General features: G+C 45.0%; 2 protein-coding genes across 14 annotated transcripts in view; both read right to left on the bottom strand.

The window, feature by feature from the left end:
* Window positions 1-483: 483 nt before the first annotated feature.
* Window positions 484-7,203, bottom strand: gpr171 (G protein-coupled receptor 171). Of its 12 annotated transcripts, none has more exons than XM_028045302.1 (7): window positions 7,018-7,202; window positions 5,662-5,711; window positions 4,181-4,236; window positions 3,910-4,098; window positions 2,444-2,656; window positions 2,245-2,373; window positions 484-1,676 (listed from the first exon to the last, which is right to left on the bottom strand). In XM_028045302.1, exons 4-7 carry the CDS (start codon window positions 4,090-4,092, stop codon window positions 1,152-1,154), a joined length of 1,050 nt encoding a protein of 349 aa, XP_027901103.1. In that variant the 5' UTR covers window positions 4,093-4,098; window positions 4,181-4,236; window positions 5,662-5,711; window positions 7,018-7,202; the 3' UTR covers window positions 484-1,151. The 12 variants fall into 12 exon arrangements, with proteins under 12 accessions (XP_027901103.1, XP_027901104.1, XP_027901107.1 ...); XM_028045303.1 differs by having other exon boundaries at window positions 5,659-5,711; XM_028045306.1 differs by lacking the exon at window positions 5,662-5,711 and having other exon boundaries at window positions 3,910-4,046; window positions 4,181-4,233; window positions 7,018-7,203.
* Window positions 7,204-7,708: 505 nt separating this feature from the next.
* The window catches only part of LOC114161740 (P2Y purinoceptor 14-like), an 18,110-nt gene continuing 12,920 nt past the window's right edge, over window positions 7,709-12,898 (bottom strand). For both annotated transcript variants that reach the window (XM_028045291.1, XM_028045292.1), the window contains exon 4: window positions 7,709-10,453. In XM_028045291.1, coding sequence (XP_027901092.1) covers window positions 9,733-10,453 — 721 coding nt within the window. In that variant the 3' untranslated portion in view covers window positions 7,709-9,732. The remainder of the gene's footprint in view (window positions 10,454-12,898) is intronic.

Below are 12,898 nucleotides of genomic sequence, written 5' to 3' on the forward strand. Positions count from 1 at the left end.
CCCGCTGCTGCCCGCTGCTGCCCCCTGCTGCCCGCTGCTGCCCTCTGCTGCCCCCTGCTGCCCTCTGCTGCCCGCTGCTGCTCTCTGCTGCCCTCTGCTGCCCTCTGCTGCCCGCTGCTGCTTTCTGCTGCCCTCTGCTGCCCTCTGCTGCCCCCTGCTGCCCGCTGCTGCCCGCTGCTGCCCCCTGCTGCCCGCTGCTGCCCTCTGCTGCCCCCTGCTGCCCTCTGCTGCCCGCTGCTGCTCTCTGCTGCCCTCTGCTGCCCTCTGCTGCCCGCTGCTGCTTTCTGCTGCCCTCTGCTGCCCTCTGCTGCCCTCTGCTGCCCCCTGCTGCCCTCTGCTGCCCTCTGCACAACGCGACAGCTTCTGAACAACCAAACTGTCTCAGATTTCCCTTTTAACGCCTAAAACCAGACGAGTTTTGTGTTGTCCATCATTTTGTTCCGACCAATCATCAGTTATTAAAATAATAATTATGACATTCACTTGCATTTAATTTAGTTTAATATTCAACAAGCCATCACACATCAAGCAGATGAATGCATTTAACTGTTTCTTCACCACTGACTGCAACTCCAGGAACTACATAAAAACAATGAAATTAAATGATTGCACTTAAATTATGAACGATTCACTGAACAGTCTCACAATCTCCTGAATTGTTCACCAGTAATCACGTCTCAGGGTTGTGATGTTGATCTGGAGGGTGAATCCATTCTCTGCTGACATTCTGTCACTTAACATTCCTCCAAAGTCATAAAGAGTCAGCTCCAAAGGCAGTGCAGACAGTGCAAGAAAAACAATATAAATACAGGATCGTCATTATTACCAGTTAAGTCCTGGTAGTATTCCAGTTCAGCCATCTTAAACCTGTTGAGAAGATAAAAGTCCGGGGGGGGGGTGTTTTGGCACTACTAGCTTTCATCCAGCAGTAATCTGACAGCAAATGGCGGATAGGCAAAGGAAGTGAGGACTCGAACTCAAGACGGCCATGTTGAGGTCCGAGGCGTCTGAATACGAACTGCAGCTCTAACCACTGCGCCACACAATGCCCCAAAAGTCGCTCTTTGTTCCTGAATTACCAAAAACATCCAGTTTCTTGAACATCTGCTGCAGCATCTGCAATGTTGCTCATCGTCTTTGTAGACCTGTGATTAGACTGCAGTATCCTCCTCTGCATGAACTTTTGGCAGCATCACTTCCTGCACAACCTGCTGATCTGCTTCAACGGCCTGGTTTCTGCTGCGGCGAAGGAGCCTCCTGACTGTTTCTCTGAACGCAGCATCCAGGTTGAAGAAGAGAAGCGGGTCGAGGCAGACGTGGAGCAGGCTCAGGAACAGCGTGGACTCCTTCCCCAGAAACAGCTGCCTCTTGGTCTGGCAGTTCTTGATGACCTCGGCCTGGGCCAGAGTGTACGGCGTCCGCACCACATGGTAGGGAACGAAGCTGAGGGTGTAGGCCAGCGCCATTGCCGTCACACTCAGCACCACCCTCCTGGCATCCAGCCACAGTTTGGGGTCGCTGTGACTGTGCAGGAGTCTTTTGAGGGCCAGGGCGCTGGAGATGAGCACGGCTGCAGAGGCGTTGAGGAAGAGGGCCGTGTTGAGAAACACGGTCAGAGTGTGCCAGTGGAGGCTGATTTTCTCCTTCAAAGATGAACAGCTGAGGTACTTTGTCACCTGAACAGAGAAAGCAGAAACACTTTCAGTTAGAGGCCATGGAAAATCTAAAGGACCTTTGGGACCCTTCACATCAGCCCTGTTTAGTCTGCCTTAATTGAACTCTGGTTCACTTCTCTTGCAAGTCTGGTTCTTTGTGGGAGGTGAATGCACACTTGGTCTCCGATGTAGAACAAAAGAATGAATTCTGGTACATGTACAAACTTAGATCTTGGGTCAGTTGAAGTGAACTTTGGTTCTTCTGAGACCAAGACTGGTCCAGAACCCTCCGTTCCTGGAGGGCTAGGCATTTGGGTTTAATTTTTTTTCATCCACCCAAACTGTTCACTGCATTGCTACAGCATAACTATAACTTCCTCAGCCAAAACCTTTTCAGTGTCACGTTTTACTGAGCTGAATTTCCTCTCCCATTGAAAACACCTGGTGTTCACTTCTCCTGTGGTCAGGGTGGAAATTTGTTTGGTCTGTTGTTATAAGACCGAAGTCAGACTCAGAAAACTTTGCTGCTGTTACAGGCGATAAGACCTCACTTCTATCATACAGCTGATATCAGTAGAAGTTGTGGTACCTTGTAGTCCTTTGTGGGAAGCACCATATTGGGCACCATGATAAGCAGCAGCAAGATCCAGACCACCATCGTCAACAGCCAGGCGAAGCTGGACTCCTGCAGCCGCAGAGAGCGCGCCGTGTGGTGGTCCTGCAGCAGAACAGAGTCATGAAACCACAGTCACAGACACAGATGGTCCTCACTGAATGTCCTGCTCTACCTTCAGGTAGCGGTCTACGATGATGAAGGCAAGGAAGGCAATGGATGCGTAAAGGCTGATGTATATGATGACGCCGCTGGCCTGGCAGTGGAACACCATGAGCTTCCATGATGCTGAGCCGAGATCCTTAAGGATCTTAAATGGGAGGGCAAAGAGCAGCAGGATGTCGGCCACAAGCAGGTTGATCAGGTAGACGTAGGTGCTGTGCTTCTGCTGAGACACAACCAAGATATCCAGAATGTCAAACATCAAATTAAGTCAAACTATACCAGAGAGTAAGCCAGGGATCTGTGAAACACTCAGCTACTTCATTCCTCCATAAGCAACCATGGCTTACTCCCAGGTACTTCACTCCATGGAGGTCCACACCTGCTGAAAGTGGACGTCCGCTGGACACATCTGCGCAAAGGTACATCTTTATGATTGTATACTGTGTCGCACAGTAAACTCCTCAGCGTGTTCACATCTAACTCTTTTTTTTTGTGTGACGGCGAAACGATAAGGTTAACACTCTTTAGCTGGACACACTTTAGCTGGACTACCACTACAGTTACCGCACTTACAGGTGTAGAGACTACCTTGGTGAGAAGACAGAGGGCTAGGAGCAAAACTAGCTCATCAAACTTGTTAGTATCTACTTGAATTGTGGAAAATACAGAAATTTCAATATGCTCAACCATGAAATCTCAACCGTCAGCAGAGAATGTACAAGGCTACATACTCAGGCCAGCATGCCTGAGTATGTAGAAGCCTCTACTGTTGGTGAGGTGAGATTTGTTTTCACAGTGAAATGTTTCAGGCCATCAAACAAATCTAAAAACAGAAATCACTTGTCAAATAAATGCATGATTATCGTCAGATTGTAGAATTGTGACATTTCTTTTAAAGTAACTGACAACATGAAGTAGGTAAAAGATCCCAAGCATCACATCGTATCCCAATCTAAAGAAAAAGTCATTGACATAAAGTTTGAGGCTTTAGAAATGCAGTGGAACATGGAGAGAACCTAAATACAACCAAAACAAATGTGCTAGCCTAGCTTTAGCAGGAGAAATGGCTCAAGGCCTTTAGTCAAAGACTAAAGAGAAGAAGAGGCCTCAGTTAAGGTCCAATGTCTTGATTTATCAATTAGAAACAGAGAAAAATGGCCTCCATGTGGGAGGTCAAGACCAGAACCACTACTGACCCAGAAGAAAACAAAGCTGATCCCACATTTACCAGAAAACATCTTGATGATCATCAAGTCTTCTGGAAGAATGTTCTGAGGACCTTCCAGGAAGGCTTTGGTCTCAGAACCATAACACAAAATGATCCTATTTCTGAATACTGACCAAATATTTGTCCATTGTGATCAATAAAATCTGTCAAACTGGTTCTAGTTGGTAATCAGTGTTTATAGAGACACAGCAGGAATATCACTGAGAGAAATGGAAATCACAGCTTCAAGACGAGATCTGCTGTCCCACCTGAGACCTGCGGCTTTGGATGAACCCCCAGACGGACAGCAGGCTCCCAGGCAGGCCCAAGGTGAAGATGAGGATGTAGAGGACGATGAAGGGACCCATCTGGTCGTTGACGATGCATGGGTTCTCTGCAGGTCCTCCTGTAGGGGTGATGTTGGAGGAGTGGAGCACCGTGATCAGCTCCATCTGACTCTAGAACACACAGGTTCCTGTTTGCTTCAGCACACAAAGAGGAAGAGGAAGCAGACGTCTTGTGGGTTTGTTGGCTGCTTACCGTCGTGATTGTAGGTTGGTCTTCTTCTGCTCAGCTACATGCAGCTTCACTTTCTGCTGGAAGAGATCACAGCTCTTACACATTTACAGATGATGAAGGCTTGATGACGCCACATCAACAACCGTTAACAACTGAATGAAAACGGCTAGGATAACTTATTGTCAACGACTGATTACATGGATCTGGGTATAAATCCGACCTGAGGTTTCTGGTGAATCATCTCTAAATGAATAAAGTGAATTAAATCCAGCTTGATGTTGGTTCTGCTGGATCATGGATTGGATCAACAGCAGCAGATCTAATCCTTTGGTTCTGTTGAGGTGACTCTGATTACGAAGCTGATGAAACTGTTTCAGCTAACAGGAACATTGCAGCCTTCAGATAACGCAGGGACTTCCTGAAACCTGATGGGTTGATTGGTCATGGTTTCCGATTAGTGGTGTCAGTAATGGTGTCATCACCAGTAATGGTGTCATCACCAGTAATGGCCGCCCGCTCTAACAGTTTGTTCGCCCTGTTCCTGAGCGATGGCGGCGTTCTGCTGCCAATGTTTTTAAAGGTCATAATCCTCCTGAAGGCTTTGCAGCTTTTTCTGCTTAAACCATGAGATGGCCTTTGCAGATTGAGCCTAATAACATGTTTAGAGCTGCCAGCCAACTGAAGAAGAGTTGATCTGAAGCAACCTGATAAACTCAGTTCACAGCAGAATCAGCCGCATGATCATCACACCTCTGCAGGCCTCAGACTCCTCCTACCTTCATGTTTTCCACTTTCTGAAGGTAAATCAGGTCAAACATGCTGCGGATAAATGAAGGTGTTTACAGTGTCTGGATAAAGTCTTCACCACCTTACATGTTTTACCTTTTTTATTGCCTTTACAAATCAGTCAATGTCACCAAAATGTGGCTTTTTAAGAAAAAGATTTTTTTTTAATGTCAAGGTGATAAAATAGTCCAGTCAGTTAGAGCTAGCAGTGTCTCGGCGAGTGGAATCACCTGAGTGCAGTGGTAAGTTGTGCTAACCCTAAATCACAAGTATTTAGCTAAAGCTAATGCTAAAGTGCTATGCCAACACGGTATTTAGCAGAAGCTGGTGTTGAAGCACAATGTTCAGTTCAAATTATAAATGCTGTAGAAAGACTGTGACCCTCAAGCATCAATTTAATTTTGACATTTATTTGCTTTACATGTTTTAGGATATCATGTTTATACTGTCTGTCTAATTTTGTCCGTGTTACTTGTTTGACATGAAGATATTTGGTCAAATAAAAGTTAATTAATTAAAGAATTTTCAACAGTTAAAAACCAAAACTTCAAACTTTATTCCACTGAAAGTTTAGAAAACAGCCAAGAAAATTAGAATTGATCCTGAAAAGTTAATTTAAGGGAAACGAAGTGAACCAAACGTTTTCAAGGTTAGCAAAAGCATTAAAGTGTTGAGCTAAAAATTAGGTTTGCTAGTAGAGGAAGTGTGCTCACCACTGCTGGATCAAGGCTGGACTAGAGTTTGCCCAAAGGCACGTGGGAAGAGACTGCATGGTGAAACAAAATAAAGTTTATGTCTGGAGTACATATTTATGAAATCACTTATCTTATACTACACGCTTTTATTTAATTGTCAAAACAGTTTTCACTTTGACACCAGAGTTTATCATGATTGACTTTAAAAGGCAATGAAAAGATAAAACTCTTTCTATAGGCGCTGCAGATGATGAACGTGTGATCAGATCGGTTTCTGCTGAGGGGAGAAGAAGAAGTGAGCTGAGAGTCTGACAGGATGCAGATGAAGCCTCTGTGGTCTCAGACGAGCTTTTCGGCACGTTGAGGTGAAACAGAGCGTCTCTTCCTTACGTTCTGTAAAACCCTTAAATATGCCACTGAACACAACGATCAGCGATTTTCCACCAGTGGCGCTTTCCAGACAGCCGTGGGTTAAAGGTCACCAGCAGCAGAAGCTGCTGGAAAACACTCATTCTGCCCGATTTCTCATCACTGTCCCACTTGCTCAGACGGACGCACATGTCAGGAAGTCGTCGGCTGCTATGTGTCAGACGGGGAAACTTTGTTAAAAACAGCAAATGATCTGAGGTGACGAATCAGGTTTAAACTCATCAGAGCAAAATGAATCACTCAGACTGGAAGGAAGTGCAGGACGTTTTCTAAATCTGAAACTCTCCAAATTAAATTTTTATTTAGGAAAATTCATTAAAACTCCCTCAAAGAGACAAACTGAGGTTCACAGCTGCAGAGAAGACACAGAGTCTTCAGGTTAAAACCAGCAGAGGTTCTGCTTCGGCCACAGAGTGACGCTAAAAATGACCCAGAATTACCGTAAACAGAGAAATGAGGACTTGATGGCTGCTGCAGGTGAGACGACGGCTCCATCTTCATCCCTCTGCACGCTACTCTGCATATTCCTTCATTTGGACGTTTTTAGCTCTTCATCACTTCTCTCTGTACAAACACATCTTCACACACCTCCTAATTTATGCTCAATTTCCCAGTAACACATCATTGACTTCCAGTCAGTGAGCTGAAGTCCAGTTTGGTGAAACATCCCCATTAAACCAGTAAACTCCTGAACTGGTTCAGTGATCTGATTGGTTGAATGTTTGTGGTTTAATGTTTCTTCTTCCTGGACCTTCCAGGTTCCTCTGCCATGTTTTTCCATCATTTATTTGCATGTGGAAATTAACCTTCAGAAACATGTTAAAATAATCACCAGAGTGAAACATCTGTCAGAACAAACTGCCCCTCCGTTCTCCTTTAGACTCCGAGCCCCTCCTCGTTATCCGATCTATTTCTGATCTCAGCAGAGTCAAGTTAGACCTTTTTTACCTGCTGATCCGTACCGTCTCTGGCTCTCAGACCCCGCGTTGGGCCCCTGGGAACGTGGCCCGGTTCTCCTGGGCTCCGCGGGTGCGTTGGATTCGGTTGCTGCTGCAGATTGGCTGCTGCAGCAGCAAACTGTGGAAGGTGTTTTCCTGTATGAGAGAAAGCTGCTGTCGTCAGTGTGACCACAGACCCTGCCTCCTAAAACACGCGCGCGAAAATACGCGCGCGCGAGCACTCGCACACACACACACACACACGCACGCACGCACACACCCACACACACGCACACACACACGTACATTCTGAGTTTTTCCCTGATGATGAATATTTAGTTTCATGTTGATTCTCTTAAATGTCAGGAGATGTTTGGATGATGATGTCATCATATTTATCAGAAACTGATTAATATGAGTTTCATTGAATGAGCAGGAAATCTGTTGTCCTGTTGTTCCGCTCATGGTCACTAGGGGTCCTCAGTGCTTTTTGCTCTAAAGTCCTTTTTCAGTTCACCTGTGATCCACCAGCCAATCACCGTCCAGTATAAACTCTTTAATCTTCACAGTAATTCTCTGTTCTTGAATTATTTTGGATTTTCTGCTGTAATAAACGGTTTGGTTCTCCAGCTGCATCTCATCTTCTTTCATGACCTGAACTGAAATAATGAATGAATGAAACTAAACTGCATCTTCCAGAATGTGGTAAAACTTGAAGTTTTTATTAACAATCTAAGTGATGAAAACACAAAAACGTTGTAAAGACTTTTGAAATCCCATCAAAGTATTCCTGATAAACAGACTAAGTATAGATAAATATAACATATTGCACACAGATATGAATTTTCCAGAGATTAAGAATCTTAATTACAGAAATCAAAGTTTGAAAAAAGCTTTTTATGTTTTCTCAGGTTATCTTTATTTGAGATTAACAATAATCTGATAATCTGACATTTACTTAATGCAAGAGCAGAAGACAATAATAAGGGTATAAATACTTTTTCCCGGCGCTACATTCGCTCCTGTTTAGTCGACCAATCAGACGTGAACTTTGACTCTTCACATTTAAAGGAACCAGTGCAACTAAAACTCTGGAAAACGGGATTATTAGGTGATTATTGGGAGATTATGAACGAGATGAGGAGGTTTGAACTGTTACATCCACAACTGGATCTTCTTCTCAGGAACTGAAACTACCTGCAGGAACTAAACAGAACCACGTCTGGAGGTTTTTCTTGATGTTCTGGTCCAGTTCCTGTTCAGGACTTTCATCAGAAAAACAGTTTTTGTTGAAGCCACAGATTTTCATGGACAAACCAGAGACCTGGAAAAGAACCAGCTGGTTCTGTAACAAAGTGATTCTCAAAGAGATGTTTGATGAAACCGGCCGTGCAGATGATCAGCTTGTTGTGAAAAGCTGTTATTTTATCGGAGAAGCAGCGGCTCTTCCACCAGATTCCCACACACGTCCAAGCAAAGTCAACTTCTAGATCCTCTGGTCCAGGTTTCATGACCGTCACTGAGGGTCAGAACATAGACGGCCCGGTAAATCAACAGCTTTTCACTTTGACTTAGCTGTTGTGTTTCTGCACATAATTCACATCAACTTGAAGCTAAGCTAACTAGTCTGCAAGTGACATTCACTGGTCTCTGTGTTCACATCGTAGAACCTTTGATCAGGGACGGTCAGTGAGAGAATCCCATCGTTTCATTTCATTTAAAAACACACCTTGGCCTTCTCACATCTGCTACCTGAGCTGCTAACGGTGCTAACGGTGCTGTAGCTCCATCCAGTGGTGATGTGAATTTTAAGCAAACTTTTAAAATGTTGCTAAAAAGAAAGGATTCGAATGTGAAATAAGCATCTCCATCGTCTGGTTTGGAGTGAATTAATCAGAGTGTGATTTCATCAGACGCTACGCATGGCCGTAATAAACAGGAAGTAGGGGTTGCTAGCTAACATGGACCACACATCTCAGATTAGTGAAAAGTCTTCCCCTCCAAGCTGGAGGCTTGGACTTTGAGATATTCCTGAGTTTTGTGTTTCTGGTAAGGCACACCAGACCAGTGGATGGGAAAATTAGACCTTATTCTGCAAAATGTGTTTCCATCTCCCTTCTAGCACATTAACTCAAAAACCACATCAAGCCAGCAGAAAAATGATTTTGGGAAATTGAGGATTTTGGATTTTGATGGTCCAACCACCTTTTCTGCTGTGATACTTAAAAATGTGCAGAAATGAAACGGTGATGGAAACATGGACCTCTAATGGACTGACTTTCAGACTTGCTTCATTTGAACCTGAAGCACGAGTGAAAAAGCCGAAGCTTTAGAAAGATTCTGGGAGATGTTTGTAAAACCTTGAAAATCATTGGTCAACACCAAGGAAGGTGAACCAAACAGTCAGGATGACTCTACTGTCAATTTCAGTCAAATAACTGAATAAAGTCCCAAAAATGTGTTGACCTTGATGCTTGTGAGATTATATGATGCAACTTATGTAACTGTTTGAGAAAATCTCTGTGTTCTTCCTGTTCAGAAGAGGATGTTCAAGTTAAACTATTAAAGGTGAAGATCAACAACTTCCCTCCACTGGTGTCAGGTTCAGGATCTGTTGGTGATTCGGTTCCTTCAATAACTCTAAGATGGATTTACAGGGTTTCCTTGAACTTCCAGTCTGGATTTTCTGACATTGGTAAAAGATTGGTTCAGGAGCGTGTGAAGTCTACACCACGCTGGTTTGCTTAGTCAGTGAGACGACTGACAACTTCCTGAGGTTCCTGAGGGAGTTCATCCATCCGTCGCTGCTCCGCCTGTCGGTGGTGTCCACCTGCGTCGGACTGTCCGTGTTGTTGATGCTCCTTGAAGACCTCATGCTCATCTGGGCCCGGAAAGCCTTGCAGAAGATGAAGTAGATGAGAGGGTCCAAGCAGACGTTGAGGACCGACACCAGGACGGTCAGCTCCTTCAGGTACCAGAACCACCCATTCCAGGAGCAGACCAGCGTCTTCATGAAGGCGTAGGGAAGGCGAATCAGGTGGTAGGGGACAAAGCAGATGCAGAAGACCGTGACCAGAACCAGCATGTTCCGCCGGGACTTAGCGAGCTTCTTGGAGTTGCTGGTAATCGACTGATTCTTCTGCGCCTGCGCCAGCCTGCGGGAGGTGCTGTAGTAAAACCAGATGAGGCTGATGAGGACGGCCAAGAAGATGGCGGCGGAGCAGGCGTGGATGACCTTGTAGAGCAGTCTGAGCTGAACGCTGTGCAGGACGTCACAGCTGACCGTACCGGGCAGATTCTCCTGAGACTTCTGGGTGAGGAGGGAGAGGATCACGTAGGTGCTGGTCATCGTCAGGAGGAAACCCCACGTCAAGATGGAGATGATGTAAGCGGCTCGGGCCTTGTGGATGAAGTGATTTCCCAAAGGATGGACGATCTTCATGTACCTGCAGGAAAAAGAGCCGTCATAAAGGAAAAACCCAGTAAAACTGATTCCAGCTGTGGTTTGGGTAAAAACTAGGCTGACATGTTCAGGATGTGAAGTTTCCCTCAACAGACTGATTATAGTTAAATCATTGTCACTGTTTAATGGGGGTTTTGTGGTTGTTTAGGACCAGGACTTTCTGTTACAGACAAAAACCAGTTTAATCAAAACAGAAAGCAGTGACTCTGGAGACCGACTCACCTTCACGTGTCAAAGGTTTGGTTTGTGTTAATTATTCTTAAAAGTCTGGTTTAAACTACGTTTGATCTACAAAAACTATTCACAGTACCTTTATATGAAACTAGCAGATGAAGCAGCAAGAAACATTAAAATTAGACACAGAAAAGATAAGAGATAAAAACCAGCCTAAGAATTACATCAATGACAAAAAGAACCAAACAAATAAACAGTAATTTATATTAAAATCCATTTTTAAGGTTCTTCTTAAGTTTGGAGCAAATGAATTATATTTGTGTTGTAATTCCACTAGAGGGCAGTAGAGTAGAGCCAGTTTCATGTTGAAACTCAGAACTCTGACATAGTTGGTGTCGGACCATTTAAAAGAGGAAAAACGGAAAATAAATGTATTTAAAGGAGCTGCTGAGGTTCAGGGATCATAGATGCTTTCTGGACTCGTTCCTGGATAAGACGCTCCAGCCAGAATCATAATTTGGGAGATTATTTTACACCAGCTGAAGGAGGATTAGTCTCCACCACCTGGTTTCAGGTGAGGAGTGGGAGAAGACAGATGGCTGGACGGATATAAAGCGATACGTAGCATCAAAGTTTAATCACACCATCACTGAACATCCAAAACCGAAACCTAAGCCGCCTCAACCGTACATTTACCCACTTCTCCAAGTCCAGACTGTCACACCAATCCAGCAATCCCAGCACAGTGATTCTGTGTTTTTGGCCAGAACTGACACAAACAAACAATCGAAGGATTTACTCAGTCAAACCAGCAGCTGCCAGTAAAAAAATTCAGAAAAGAACAAAACCTTCAAAACAGAGAAGATTGTTTGGTTCTGTAGATGAAACGTTTCAGACTCTGAATGTAAAATACTCTCAGGCCCTAAAGGTTCGAGCAGCAAAGTCAAAAGGTTTCAAGATGGAGATAAAAAAGGAAAGAAAAGAAGTAAAATATGATCCGAAACAGGCAACAAGAGCCAAGTCTGTCCACAGTTCGTACAACGTGGCAGGCAGGTAACTTCACAGGCCGAGTTTGAAAGCAGCTGTAGAGATAAAAATAGATATCAGATTATTATACCTATTTGGATTCATGTTCAGAAAAAGCCAGATTCTCAGCTGGGTCGACTGAGTCTGAGCTAATGGCCCTTTACACATCAGTTGGAGTATTTTTCTGTTAGAGTGTAACCTCTCAGTTTTCATGGTTAACATTTTAAAATGTGAGCAAGTCGCCTTGTAGGAAGGTGCTGGTAGTAAAGCATCTTGGTTCGATCTTAAATTCACTTCTTTATGTTTTGACTAAACTGAGATTAGGAGGCTTCATATTCCTGAATGGTTCAAACAAAAGCAGGGCTGGACTGAAAATGAGTGGAAAGGAAAAACCTCCAGGAAACTAGAAGCACTTAAAAACACTTTCCATTGAACCTAGTTATCAAGCTCAGCTTTTCAAATTAAGAGTTTTCTATGGGAAACCCAGCAGAGCCTGGAGCCGTCTCTCCTCCTGGACCAGCAAGACACTCACTCACTCACTGACTGACTGACTGACTGACTGACTGACTGACTGACGGACGGAGTGACTGACGGACTGACTGACGGACTGACTGACTGACTGACTGACTGACTGACTGACGGACTGACTGACTGACTGACGGACGGACGGACGGACGGACGGACGGACGGACGGACGGACGGACTGACTGACTGACTGACTGACTGACTGACGGACGGACGGACTGACTGACTGACTGACTGACTGACTGACTGACTGACGGACTGACTGACTGACTGACGGACGGACGGACGGACGGACGGACGGACGGACGGACTGACTGACTGACTGACTGACTGACTGACTGACGGACTGACTGACGGACGGACGGACGGACTGACTGACTGACTGACTGACTGACTGACGGACGGAGTGACTGACTGACTGACTGACGGACGGACGGACGGACTGACTGACTGACTGACTGACTGACTGACTGACGGACTGACTGACTGACTGACGGACTGACTGACTGACTGGCTGACTGACTGACTGACTGACGGACTGACTGAATGACTGACGGACTGACTGACTGACTGACTGGCTGACTGACTGACTGACTGACTGACTGACGGACTGACTGACTGACTGACTGACTGGCTGACTGACTGACTGACTGACTGACTGACTGACTGACGGACGGACTGACTGACTGACTGACTGGCTGAC

Source organism: Xiphophorus couchianus, chromosome 18 (assembly GCF_001444195.1).
Source record: "Xiphophorus couchianus chromosome 18, X_couchianus-1.0, whole genome shotgun sequence".
Taxonomy (NCBI): domain Eukaryota; kingdom Metazoa; phylum Chordata; class Actinopteri; order Cyprinodontiformes; family Poeciliidae; genus Xiphophorus; species Xiphophorus couchianus.

Coding starts and splice junctions, on each gene's coding strand:
- gpr171 (XM_028045300.1), bottom strand. CDS start 4,092: ATGGAGCTGATCACGGTGCTCCACTCCTCCAACATCACCCCTACAGGA. Junction 2,374..2,443: donor TCGTAGACCGCTACCTGAAG/GTAGAGCAGGAC, acceptor GTTCTGCTGCAG/GACCACCACACGGCGCGCTC. Junction 1,677..2,244: donor TTCCCACAAAGGACTACAAG/GTACCACAACTT, acceptor TTCTCTGTTCAG/GTGACAAAGTACCTCAGCTG.